This window comes from Chlorocebus sabaeus, chromosome 4, assembly GCF_047675955.1.
Source record: "Chlorocebus sabaeus isolate Y175 chromosome 4, mChlSab1.0.hap1, whole genome shotgun sequence".
Lineage (NCBI taxonomy): Eukaryota > Metazoa > Chordata > Mammalia > Primates > Cercopithecidae > Chlorocebus > Chlorocebus sabaeus.
Window position 1 is genome coordinate 28,018,611 of NC_132907.1, and position 13,580 is coordinate 28,032,190.

General features: G+C 36.6%; 1 protein-coding gene across 6 annotated transcripts in view; it reads right to left on the reverse strand.

Moving 5' to 3' along the window:
• MAST4 (microtubule associated serine/threonine kinase family member 4) overlaps positions 1–13,580 on the reverse strand; it is a 579,655-nt gene that overhangs the window by 33,500 nt on the left and 532,575 nt on the right. For all 6 annotated transcript variants that reach the window (XM_073014718.1, XM_007974205.3, XM_073014721.1 and 3 more), the window contains 5 exons: positions 7,463–7,671; positions 5,922–6,060; positions 3,908–4,040; positions 2,866–3,031; positions 894–995 (listed from right to left, as the gene is read on the reverse strand). In XM_073014718.1, the coding sequence (XP_072870819.1) occupies positions 894–995; positions 2,866–3,031; positions 3,908–4,040; positions 5,922–6,060; positions 7,463–7,671 (749 nt within the window). The remainder of the gene's footprint in view (positions 1–893; positions 996–2,865; positions 3,032–3,907; positions 4,041–5,921; positions 6,061–7,462; positions 7,672–13,580) is intronic.

The following is a 13,580-nucleotide window of genomic DNA, read 5'->3' on the forward strand; positions in this document are numbered from 1 at the left end:
GAGAAAATGATTTCTTCAGTATTTTCTGTTATTTCTATTAAAATGGGGGTAGAATGAAACAGCTCAGAGTAAATAATCCATCAAGCCAACACTTTTCACTGATGAAAATTATGGAGGCTGGCTAGACTATGTGCATTTATATTTAATATTTAGTCTCATCTACATAAATTCACATACTCGGGCAGACTGGGACTCTATACTGGGATCGCTACGTCTGTCTATTCAGAATACAGAGAAGAAAAGGGAATAAAATGCTGGCAGAACAGTCAGAAAAAATTATCAGCAAGAAGCAAATCTACTATCTTGTTAATCCTGAAAGGCAGTGGTTTTTAATTCGCTTTCTTGGGTCATGGTGCTCATCACTGTGCTGATCACTGTGACAGGACAGCATGGTTCAACCCCAGGCACTCATTTCTAGTAATTAGTCCAAGTACTGATAACCCATTTCAAAGTCTATGGATAGTAACATGCTGGGTCAAATCCGTATGGGGATGTATATTTAAAGACAAAAACAAAAAGAGTTCCAAATAGCGAATCCTGTGTTTCAAGTTAGTTAAGATGCATGCTTTTCAGGACAGAAGAGTTACATGTGCCTTTGAGGTTTTCTTCCAGAGAAGCTTTATTTATTGAAACAAATTAAGCATAATTTCTGCTTTGCCAAACACAAAAACAACAAAAAACAAAGACAACCAACCAACCCTCTTAGTGTACACACTGCTTTGAATCAGGAAACAAAATCCAAAATATTATTGCTATAAAGTGTTGCAGTCATGTTCTACATCAACTAACAGATGTTGCCTATGCAAAAGCAAAACAACAACAAAAGCTTCAGAGCGCTCCATGTAGACATTATTTCTTGCATATTAGCAAAATTAAAACACATGGGCTCTAACCTGTTCCCAGCCTCTCCAGGGGATTCTGCCTGAGGAGTAAGGTAATCAGATCCTGGGCATCAGGTGGGGGTGCCTCATCCTTCTCAGGCCAGTTGATCTCATCTAGAAGGAAGAAAAGTTGTTTATAACCGTATTGTTCACAAGAGGGTCCAGGTCCCAGCAACATGGTCATCCCCTGGGAATTTGTCAGAAAGGCAGAATGTCAGGCCCACTCCAGACCTACTAAATCAGAGTCTGCATTTCAACAAGATCTTCAGTCGATTCCTAAACACAGTCATGTTTGAGAAGCATTATTTTATAAGACATAAGTAGCACAGATTTTTTACAAGGTAGGAAGAGAATATTTCAATAAGTAGGTCTTTCATTTGCTTTTTAAATTCATTTTTCTTTCAAAGAATTGGCTTCCAAAAAGTTGCCTGTCTAGTTATTAAAAGACTCAAAATAATAGAAACTCTAAACACTCCCATTTCAGGTGGCTAATATATCCATCCAGGGATTATCTCAGGGTAAGATTTTTCTCTCTTAATTTCCTCAACTGAGAATTTGGCCACAGCCATAGAGTTCTTCAGCTCTAAGAAACAAGAAGTAATTTTGCAAAAATAACTATTTCCGGAAACAAATAAACAAAAAAGGTCAAAGTGCTAAGACTGAAGAAGAAGAAAAAAAACAACACAAAGTAATCATAGTAATGGAAGTATTTAAAATCTGTCATAAATATTAAGAATACATTCTCATTCTGAAGGAGTTTACCTGAAGATAGGTGTGCGTGCTTGTGTGTACGGAAATGCAATAAAAACATGAGTTATTTCTGTGTGTGCCTGCCTCTAGCTTCCTCTGCTGCAGTTTAAATCTGATTTGGAAAATACAACATGAATATGCATCTGAGCCGTAAGGCATCAAGAACAAAGCCAGCATTTGCTGTTTGTGTTAATTAAACAGTTGATTCCCTTTGCCATTCAGGCCTTAGTATATCAGAAAACAGCCTAGTTATAAATCCATAAACAGCTCAGATACTGTATAAAGGGGTCATACACTGCAGGCAATTCACAAATCTGCTTTGTTCAAGTTTACAAATATGCCTGGCTTGCAAAGTCAATGATAGAAAAGATTGCTGTGATAAAGCAGCCTCACATGCAAAATGATTTTTTCCCCTACTTCCACTGCTGGACCTTGTAAACACAGTCCAAATAGACCAAAGATGGCTGATAAAGATGTCAGTGACGCCTGACAAACTTTCAAGAAGAGAGACCTTTCTGATCTGTTCCAGGGAAATTTATAAAATCGGCAGGTAGGGTAGTGATACACCCTATTTAATTATCATTTAGTTTTGCCACAGGCCACCTACAATAGTTAGGGTCAGCTTGCCAGGTTAAGATCTGAAAGTTATTGAATTTTAAATGAAAGATGAACAGCTGTTACAGAAATAACATTACACCATAACAACTACCAATGAAATCATTAACAATCTGTGGATTCAATTTGCTGCTTTCCCATTCTCATCATTTATTATTTGGTAGACATTTGTTTTAGGGTTTATTACATTTTTGTTAATTTCTTCATTATGCCATTAGCCATTTTCCCCATTTATGTAAATGTTACCCACATTAACCTTTTCTTCCGTGGTGCAACTTTCCTATCATGGAAAGGAAGACTGGACGGCAATTAAATTGCCTGTAAATCCCACACCAATTTCCTTTGCAGAAAAAGCACACGATAAAAAATGGTTTTGTTGCTAGTACATTTCCAAATTCTATGTTAACGTAATTTCTTCAGATCAGTTTTCAACAAAAAGTGCTCTCTTGAGATTAAGAATGTCAGTTATATGCTTTGATGAGTGAGTTCTTTTAATTCGTTGGCTCAACTGTTTGATAAAGGTTAACATTTTAGTAGTAAAAACTGTGACACTCAACAGATTTACATTAAATAGCTGCTTCCCAACAGTGACTTAAAGATAACTCCTGATGATATTTACCACTGATGACTTGTCCAAATAGCTCTTCTGGAGTATCCCCAAAGAAGGGCACGCATCCAACCAGAAATTCATAGAGGATAATCCCCATGGCCCACCAATCCACCGGCTTTCCATAACCCTGCCTCAGAATCACTTCTGGTGCAATGTATTCAGGTGTGCCGCAGACCTAAAAGATAATTGCAATATTTGAATAATTGGAATATTAGACATGAATTAAAATGAGCAAGATGGCTAGTCACCAATTATTTTGCCCAGAATGCACCTGCTCAACCACATGGAATCACATGGACAAAGAACTTAAGAGCAACAAGTATAAAAAAGTATTTAAAATACCAAGGCAAAGAATTATTACCAAAGATGGGAAGTTTACAGTTCTGCTCTAATGTTAAATTATATGTAATGTTTACTTTCAAATTGAGAATCTGACCCTGTTTGGTAGTTTTACCTATTATACAATATTAAAACCACTTATAATCCTTAAATTTAAAATAATAATGCATTTTTAAGTTTGTCATTGTCAGAGAGAGTTTTAGTATCTATATGACCAAAATACATTCACACACAGGTTATTTCATAAAAGCAATGACAGTTGAGCTGTGTTTACCTTAAGTAACTTTACAATGAACAGATTGTGGGCACATGGTAATGAGGCATGCTTAAAGGGAAATGGGCCGTGGCTTGGATTTAGCACCCGTGATGGTACAGTGCATCATGAGTTTCACAAGTACTCTACTGAGACTCCTGAATTCCTTACAAAAACAGTTTTCCATTTGTCTCTCTCACAGTCTCACTTGTGTGCAATTAGATCGTTCGTCTTGCTAATAGACCACAAAGTTGGGAGAGGAATGTAGAGGGAGCAGACAGTTCAAAGAGGCCCAGGGAGAAAAATGGAAGCAATTTGCACTTTATTAAATGTAAGGTTTATACAGACATCTAAACCACCAGCACTAATGTGAAGATAGCCCACACAAGTTGATTCTGAACTTCACTGGCAATACCATACTTTGTATTTCTCAATAAACTAAATGGCACCCAAGCTTACCTGTTTATCCAGGAACTCTCGAGCATCCTTCTCAATATGACCCTCATAAAGGTTGGTAGTCATGCTCATTAGTCCCACCTTAGATAATCCAAAATCTGTCAGCTTTATGTGCCCCATGGAGGTAACCAACAAGCTATGAGGCAGAAGGACATATGACACAATATTCACTTTATAAGCTGGTTATCTATTTTCATTTCCCCCCTACCCCCATCAATTTCTAAGACTATTTAATATATGGGCATCAAGCTTATTACAAAACCCAGCCTGGAAAGAGATGAAGTCACACAAAGATGTCAAATACTTCCATCTAGCAGCTGAGCGTAATTCACAAGGGAGGGCTAGAGACAAGGCGTAGCTAATCTTCGTTGGAGCAGCCACATACAGCATCATTTATAACACTTTGAAACTTCTGGAAAAATTCAAGTATGAAACTCTGATCCCTTTCCATTTTCACATTAAGAAAATGAAAAAGAAAGGGCATATACCAGGAACTAAGCAACCCATTTGTGATACAAATGAGACACAAGATAAAAAAAAAAAAAAAAGAAAAAGAAAAATATTGTTTCAGATTTCAACTTCCATCTCTAATTTAAATTTCTACTCATTAAGCACAAAACCTGTATTTCTTACACATGCAAAGAATCTGCAATTAAATATATTTAAAACTTTTCATTTTAAGTGGGAAAATAAAAAGTTTAAATAGTATATACAGTATTATAGTAATTTAAAAATTAAAAGAATAGAGGGATTTTTTTAAAAAGTTACTGGATGGAAATATCCCAAAATGTTATAGTTGTCTTTGGTAATAATGAGGATGAATTTTTTTCTCTTTTTTGTTGCTGAATTTTTCAAATTTTGTAGAATAAGCATGAGTCAACTTTATCATAAACTTTTCAGCACACTTAAAGTCTTTACATATTAATATGTAATGTTTTTAGAGGCATCTCAAATTAGTAGATAAAGCATGAAATATTTAATAAATGGTGTCAAGATGAATAGCTAGTCATTTATCTGTATCTCAAATCAGACAGCAAAATCAATTCCACGTAAATTAAAAATTACTAAAAAATTAAATTGTGAGTAAAACAGAATGTAATATCAAGCACTTCATCTTGGAGTAGGAAAAGGTAATCTAAGTATGGCACCAAATAAAGAAACTATCCAGAAAACAACTAGTAGCGTTCTATGAAGCCATTATCACATTTACATCATTAAAAAAAAAAAACTTAAAAAAATTAACTCTGGCTTTATGATTATCTTTTTCTCTTGTTGCTGGTAAGTTTGTTTTTTTTTTTTTTTTGAGACGGGGTCTCATTCTGTCACCAAGGCTGGAGTGCAGTGGCGCGATCTTGGCTCACTGCAACCTCTGCCTCCCGGGTTCACGCCATTCTCCTGCCTCAGCCTCCCGAGTAGCTGGGACTACGGGCCCGCCATCACATCCAGCTAATTATTTTATATTTTTAGTAGAGATGGGGTTTCACCACGTTAGCCAGGATGATCTCGATCTCCTAACCTCGTGATCTGCCCGCTTCAGCCTTCCACAGTGCTAGGATTACAGATGTGAGCCACCGCGCCCGACTGATAAATTATTAATATAAGCATTGTGGGGCGTGGGGAACTAGGGAAGGGATAACATTAGGAGAAACACCTAATGTAGATGATGGGTTGATGGGTGCAGCAAACCACCATGGCATGTGTATACCTATGTAACAAACCTGCACATTCTGCATATGTATCCCAGAACTTAAAGTATTTATATATATGTATTTATATATATATATACACACACACACATATGCATTGTATCCTCTTTTCTATGAGTTTCCTGAACTTCACATAAGAATATCCTTTAAAGATTTACATACAAATTACCATATATACTGTTAAAACAACTTATTTTGGACATTATGGAAGAATTTAAAAATGAACATTGCATTAAAAGGAAACATCTTTATAAATATACAAGAACTTTGTACTGGGCAAAAGAAGATATATATTTCATTTGTGTACATACTTGTCTGGTTTCAAATCCCTGTGTACAATTCCGTAATTATGTAAATATTCCAAGGCCAAGACCGTCTCGGCAAAGTACATTCTGGCCATATCAACAGGGAGAGGACCCATGTTTTTCATTAAAGTAGCACAGTCTCCCCCTATAACACAGGAAAAAGAGTTAGTAGCTATAGGATCAAGGCTTAATGGAGAAAATCAGTTTAGACTGCAGAATTTCAAGGTGAAATAATTTCTACCCATAGACACAGCATATCATAGTCACAACTGGAGTCTGTGTGTGAACCTGTCATGTTTCTAACTAAGACATGGTATGCAGAAAATACAGATTTTTATTTAAGAAGTAGTATTCATAAGAGAGAAGGTTTGGCTCTGAAGTGAAACTGTACTTTAAAGAACTGCTAGCATAATTTTAGGATCATGGTAACAATTTAAAATATACCAGCATAAAACATGGATTCTAGAATCAGGCTACCTGAGTCCAAATTCTAGCTCTGCCTCTTACAAGCTGAGACATCCTAGGCAAACTACTCTTGGTTCCTTCATCCGTAATACGAGGATGGTAACAATGTCATCTTTGTTAGAATTCTTATGAGAATTAAATGAGATAATCTATATAAAGAACTTAGGATATTGCCCTACACATATCACATACTAAATGTGTGATAAATGTTAGTTATTGTTTTTGTTAAGATAACTACAACAGAGGTTAAAAAAGCAAAATATTGGTGTGGTAGAAAGAACATTAGATGAAAATAAGGCAAACTACGTTTTTGTCTTTTATCTACCACTCTATCTAGTAAGTCTTCCTTTCTTGGACTTTATTTCGCTCATCTATGAAATGGAAAGGTTAAACTAAAAGGATATCTAATGTTTGAGTTTTATAGTTTTGGGATTCTGTTCAATGACAACAGCTTAAATTAGATGCTTTGAAATTGTTACTGATCTATTCATCTTATTAACTTTATGTCAACAAGTCATGGTCACTTGAACTCAGAAACTTAATGTAAAATTGATGGAAATAAGATTACTTGGAGCATTGAAAAGGTAGTCCACTAACCTCTAAAGAAAGAAAGAAAAAAAGCAAAAATCAGGAAGACTGGCTTCATTTTCTTGAATGTACCTCCTTTTCCATTTTATTTCATACCATAGACTGAAAAGAATATATATTTCTTTCTGTAAGACTAATTGTGATGAGTACTTTTATGATACGTAATAAAAATAAGTAGAAAAAAATCCCATCACCTATATTCCAACTTTAATGACCAACTGAGAGGAGGTAGTTAGGATTAAAAACTATTAAAAAAGATAAACAACCTTTTTCCAGATAGCACTAATTTTCCCTTTGTTATAGTAGAGCAGGCACTTTACAAGCAATTATCAGAAGATAATGACTGGGAATACAGCCATCTCATTTGCCTGGGCTTTAGTTCCTAGGTGGATACAGCCATTATGTGGCACAAATACAGAAAGCTTCAACAACACAAATAAGCAAGGAATTTCTGGGTACAGGTGTCATGTTCTCCGTGTCAGATACTGATATACCTTCCACATATTCCATGACCATGCACAAGTGGCGCCTTGTTTCAAAGGAGCAATACATGCTGACAACAAAGGGGTTTTCTGCAAAAGTCAGGATATCCCGCTCCACAAAGGCCTGCTGGATCTGGTTTCGAAGGATGAGGTTCTGTTTATTAATCTTCTTCATGGCAAACCTCTGCCGGGATTCTTTATGCCGAACAAAGTAGACTGCCCTGAAAGGGAGCAGAAGTATTGGGGTTGACAGGAAGAGAGAAAGTAAGGATGTTTTGGGGATACAGTAAACCATATAAATCATCAACTTTTTAAAAGTTCACACGGCAGGTGGAATGTAGCTCCCACAAGGTGGCAGCTACAAACATCCCATCCCAGGCTAAACTCCTTTGGCTAGATTGATTTTTTTTTAATTCTTTCAGTTAAAGGTCAAGGGTCATATTCAGGCATCGGATTCATCTTCACTGCTGAAGGAAGGAAATGAGCAGTTCCCAAAGTGAGCAATTTCCTAATAGCTAGCTGACATTTTCAGTTTTTCCACAAACACATCAAAATCTGATATATGTCAGAACAGTAAAGAATTAACAAAATTACACACATATAACAAACTAGATCCTTTCTAGCATTACATATATATTACACACTTTTTCTCAACCATCTAAAGCAATGATTTTCTTTTTTTCCCTTTTTCTTCTTTTTTTTTTTTTTTTTTTTTTTTTTTTTTTTTTTTTTTTTTGCGACAGAGTCTTGCTCTGTCGCCCAGGCCGGAGTGCAGTGGCACGCTCTTGGCTCAGTGCAACCTCCGACTCCTGGGTTCATATGATTCTTGTGCCTCAGCCTCCTGAGTAGATGCGATTACAGTTGCACGCCACCATGCCCAGTTAATTTAGTGTGTGTTTTTTGGTAGAGACAGAGTTTCACCATGTTGGCCAGGCTGGTCTCAAACTCCTGACCTCCTTGGCCTCCCAAAGTACTAGGATTACAGGCGTGTACCGCTGTTCCCGGACCCTAAAGCAATAATTTTCTAAATGATACCCTTGGGATCTGCAAAAAACTCCATAGCTTCTTAGAGTATCTGGCTTCCAATTCAGAGACATTTACTTCCGAAGAAATGTCCAGATAAATGAGAAGTATGTGTTTAACACATTATATGGGGCTGTCTTGCAACAAAAGGTAGCATATTTCCTTACTGCAATCCTCAGCATGTGCTACCCCATGGCCGTTTCAACAGGAAATGCATTTCTCAGCATAAGAGCGGGCCAACGATGGAGCTATAATTCTGTTCTCTCCAATTCATGGTCAAGGTGTCAGGGAACTTTACAACCAGACGAGGCTGCACTCAATTTCTGCCTAAAGCCTCCCCCAAATACTTTATAGAGCCAATTATGTCTAGGTAAAGACAAGGGACCCACTGAGGCTTGGGATAAAGGAAAGAAGAGAATTAGAAGGAGGAGTCTTAACAGTTCATCTGGAAATGATGAGCAACAAGGAACATGTCTTGGATGGGCTCCTTTGTCACAAGTCCTCCTCACTTGTCAATATCATGGGAGAACAAGTTTGAAATCTCCAATAATCAAACAAGAAATCATTTACCTGAAGAGCCATCAATCACAGTAAAGCATGTCCAGTGCCCACCTTATAAAACAGGTGGTATGTGATCTGAAATAGATTTTCCACTAGTTACTTAACCGTCCCTGAACAATGACTGCAAGGGGGCCTAGGACACCCTATGCTCCCGCTCAATCAATATATCAGGGTGATTTACTGACATAAATTTCCACTATATTCAATCCCAGTTTAATCAACGTTAACATTTTTCCCTTAAGTGTTCAGCTAGGAATTACTTTTTCTTTCATGTATGTGTATCTTTATCTCTGTCTTCTCATCCTGCTCATATTTTTCCTTTATTCAGCAAATCACACATCTATATTTTTGTCTTGGTCTAAACATTATTATTATTATTTTTGCTTTGCTCATATTTTTCTTCTCTTCTCATTTCTTTGTTTTTCTAGTTCTTCCTTCACTGAATAGTAAAAAGCTTCTTCACCATACCTCCCATAAACAATGCACCGAATGATCTAGTGCTGTCACTCTCACTGTAAACCAGCCAGCTGGGTGCCCAGCGCTTTCCACACCAACTGGTGGTACTCTTCAGTATGATCAAAGCCTTGGGCTCCCACCATTCTGAGTGATTCCCACACCTGTTTTGCTGGCTAGATTTGATATTAAGGATAACTAATTTAAACAAATATTTAAACTGATGAAACATGAGTGTAAAAAGGGAAAGCACTATTGTTTATCAGAAAACTAAACAAATGTTTTAGAAAATCTTAATAAATGTGAGTTACTAAATTAAATTCCTGTTGATTTAATGTGGGTGACAAGATTGGCAAAAGTTGAAAAAATAACAAAGATCTAGATTCCTACATTCATATTGCTTCGAGTTCTTGTTTCACCATTAGTGAAGGTAAAATTGGAAAACAGAAACAATGTATTGTAAGTCTGGTTTACACTGACTTTCTTGAAAAGGCCTTCCATCAACAGACTAGGAAATTTATGTATATTTAGGCTAAATTAAAATGTTTAAAACATGTATCTTTTAAAATTATTTTCTACTTTGACTAACTTTTAAATTAAACAACCAACTACTAGTTCTGTTTGTATCAGATTAAAGGCTTTTAGTATATTTTTCTTTCTTCAACTACTGATCAGCTACTATTAAGAATCCACAGATAACTTGAGTTGCTCCTAATCAGATGATGGTAGCAGGACAGAAATACAAAGGAGCACAGAAAATAACTTGGCCATCCCTCAAATAGAAGATTAGTATTGATATACAAATGTTGTCATTTGATCCACCATGGTCAAATCAGCTTCATCCCTGGGATGCAAGGCTAGTTCAACATACGCAAATCAATAAATGTAATGCATCACATAAACAGAACCAACCACAAAAAACACATGATTATCTCAGATGCAGAAAAGGCCTTCAACAAAATTCAACAGCACTTCATGCTGAAAACTCTCAATAAACTAGGCATTGATAGAACTTATCTCAAAATCATAAGAGTTATGTATGACAAACCCACAGCCAATATCATACCGAATGAGCAAAAACTGGAAGCATTCCCTTTGCAAACCTGCACCAGACAAGGATGCCCACCCTCACCACTCCTATTCAACACAGCATTGGAAGCTCTGGCCAGGGCAATCAGACAAGAGAAAGAAATAAACTGTATTCAATTAGGAAAAGAAGAAGTCAAATTGTCTCTGTTTGCAGATTACATGATTGTATATTTAGAAAACCCCATCATCTCAGCCCAAAATCTCCTTAAGCTGATAAGCAACTTCAGCAGTTTCAGGATACAAAATCAATGTGCAAAAATCACAAGTATTCCTATACACAATTAATAGACAAACAGAGAGCCAAATCATGAATGAACTCCCATTCACAACTGCTACAAAGAGAATAAAATACCTAGGAATACAACTCACAAGGGATGTAAAGGAACTCTTCAAAGAGAACTACAAACCACTGCTCAAGGAAATAAGAGAAGACACAAACTAATGGAAAAACATTCCATGCTCATGGATAGGAATAATCAATATCATGAAAATGGCCATACTGCCCAAAGTAATTTATAGATTCAATGTTATCCCCATCAAGCTACCATTGACTTTCTTCACAGAATTGGAAAACTTCTTTAAATTTCATATGGAACCAAAAAAGAGCCTGCATTGCCAAGACAATCCTAAGCAAAAAGAACGAAGCTGGAGGCATCATGCTACCTGACTTCAAACTATACTACAAGGCTACAGTAACCAAAACAGCATGGTACTGCTACCAAAACAGATATGTAGACCAATGGAACAGAATAGAGGCCTCAGAAACAATGCCATACATCTACAACCATCTGATCTTTGACAAACCTGACAAAAACAAGCAATGGGGAAAGGATTCCCTGTTTAAAATGATGTTGGGAAAACTGGCTAGCCATATGCAGAAAGCTGAAACTGGATCCCTTCCTTACACCTTATACAAAAATTAAGATGGATTAAAGACTTAAATGCAAGACCTAAAACCATAAAAGCCCTAGAGGAAAACCTAGGCAATACCATTCAGGACATAGGCATGGGCAAAGACTTCATGATTAAACACTAAAAGCAATGGCAACAAAAGCCAAAATAGACAATTGGGATCTAATTAAACTAAAGAGCTTCTGCACTGCAAAAGAAACGATCATCAGAGTGAACAGGCAACCTACAGAATGGGAGAAAATTTTGCAATGTATCAATCTGATAAAGGGCTAATATCCAGAATCTATAAAGAAACTAAACAAATTTACAAGAAAAAAACAAACAACTGCATCAAAAAGTAGGCAAAGGATATGAACAGACCCTTCTCAAAAGAAGACATTTATGCAGCCAACACATACGAAAACAAGCTCATCATCACTGGTCATTAGAGAAATGCAAATCAAAACCACAATGAGATACCATCTCACACCAGTTAGAATGGCGATCCTTAAAAAGTCAGGAAACAACACATGCTGGAGAAGATATGGAGAAACAGGAACACTTTTACACTGTTGGTGGGAGTGTAAATTAGTTCAACCATTGTGGAAGACAGTGTGGCGGTTCCTCAAGGAGCTAGAACTAGAAACACCATTTGGCCCAGCAATCCCATTACTGGGTATATACTCAAAGGATTATAGATCATTCTACTATGAAGACTCATGCACACGTATGTTTACTGCGGCACTGTTCACAATAGCAAAGACTTGGAACTAACCCAAATGCCCATCAATGATAGACTGGATAAAGAAAATGTGGCATATATACACCATGGAATACTATGCAGCTATAAAAAAGGATGAGTTCATGTCCTTTACAGGGACATGGATGAAGCTGGAAACCATCATTCTCAGCAAACTAACACAGAAACAGAAAATCAAACACCACACGTTCTCACTCATAAGTGGAAGTTGAACAATGAGAACGCATGGACACAGGGAGGGGATCATCACACACCAGGGCCTGAAGAAGGGTTGGGGGCTAGGGGTAGGGATAGCATTAGGAGAAATACCTAATGTAGATGACGGGTTGATGGATGCAGCAAACCACCATGGCACGTGTATACCTATGTAACAAACCTGCACGTTCTGCACATGTACCCCAGAACTTAAAGTATAATAATGAAAAAAAAAAAAAAAAAAAAAGAACCAAAACAGGGGGTTTTCAAACAGGAAATATATATTTCAAAATGAAAGTTAGAATTTTAAATACTGACAGGGAGAAACCAGTATCTTTGTATTATAGTTTGCCTATTTTGGAGAGTAAAGTGGCATACAGCTTATTATCTCTTCCTTCAATATTTGGTTTTGAGTAGGTTTAGTGCTGAGGAGCCTTAGACGTATATTATGAGTTTCACGGATGATCACAAGGTGGCCATTCTGATTTTCAATCAAGAATCACCATTTCTTACATAAATAACTACTCTGCAATATGTTTGAGAATAGGAGTGAAGGAAGAATGGACTTATCCATGATTTTATGAAAAAATAAAAGACAAATATGCCTCCGGCCCAGTATGACTAGCATCCTTACTGGGTCTCTCTGTGGCACTGTATTAAAAATGGCTTTAGTCTTTATTCTCAGATTTTCAGTTCATAAAACTTTGTTTGACTTTCTGCTTTCCCTTGCTATGATGTACTTACAATAATCAGTTAATCCTTGGGAAAACTGACCTAAACCAATTTAAAAGAATCCTATAAGTAGCTTGAGATATCGCCGCCTGAGGACATGCATATCTTGATGAAGTCACAAGGGTCAAACAGACTTCCTTATTAGAATTAGTTGTGGGTGGATTTTTTGTTTGTTTTCTGTTCTTGGGTTTTTACATTTCTATATTGCTTTGGGAATGTTACTCGTCATGTTGAAATTTGTTTATTTAGTAATAATTGTTGTGTGTGTGTGTATATATATGTATGTATACCTTTTCTCTTTTAAGTTGATGTTCCAAATGTGCTTAAAGTTAGCAAAGAGAGAGAGAAAGAGAGAGACAGGAGAAACAAGGAGAGATACCACAGCCACCGACAGCCAGATATATAACACTGTTGAGTGGACTGTAA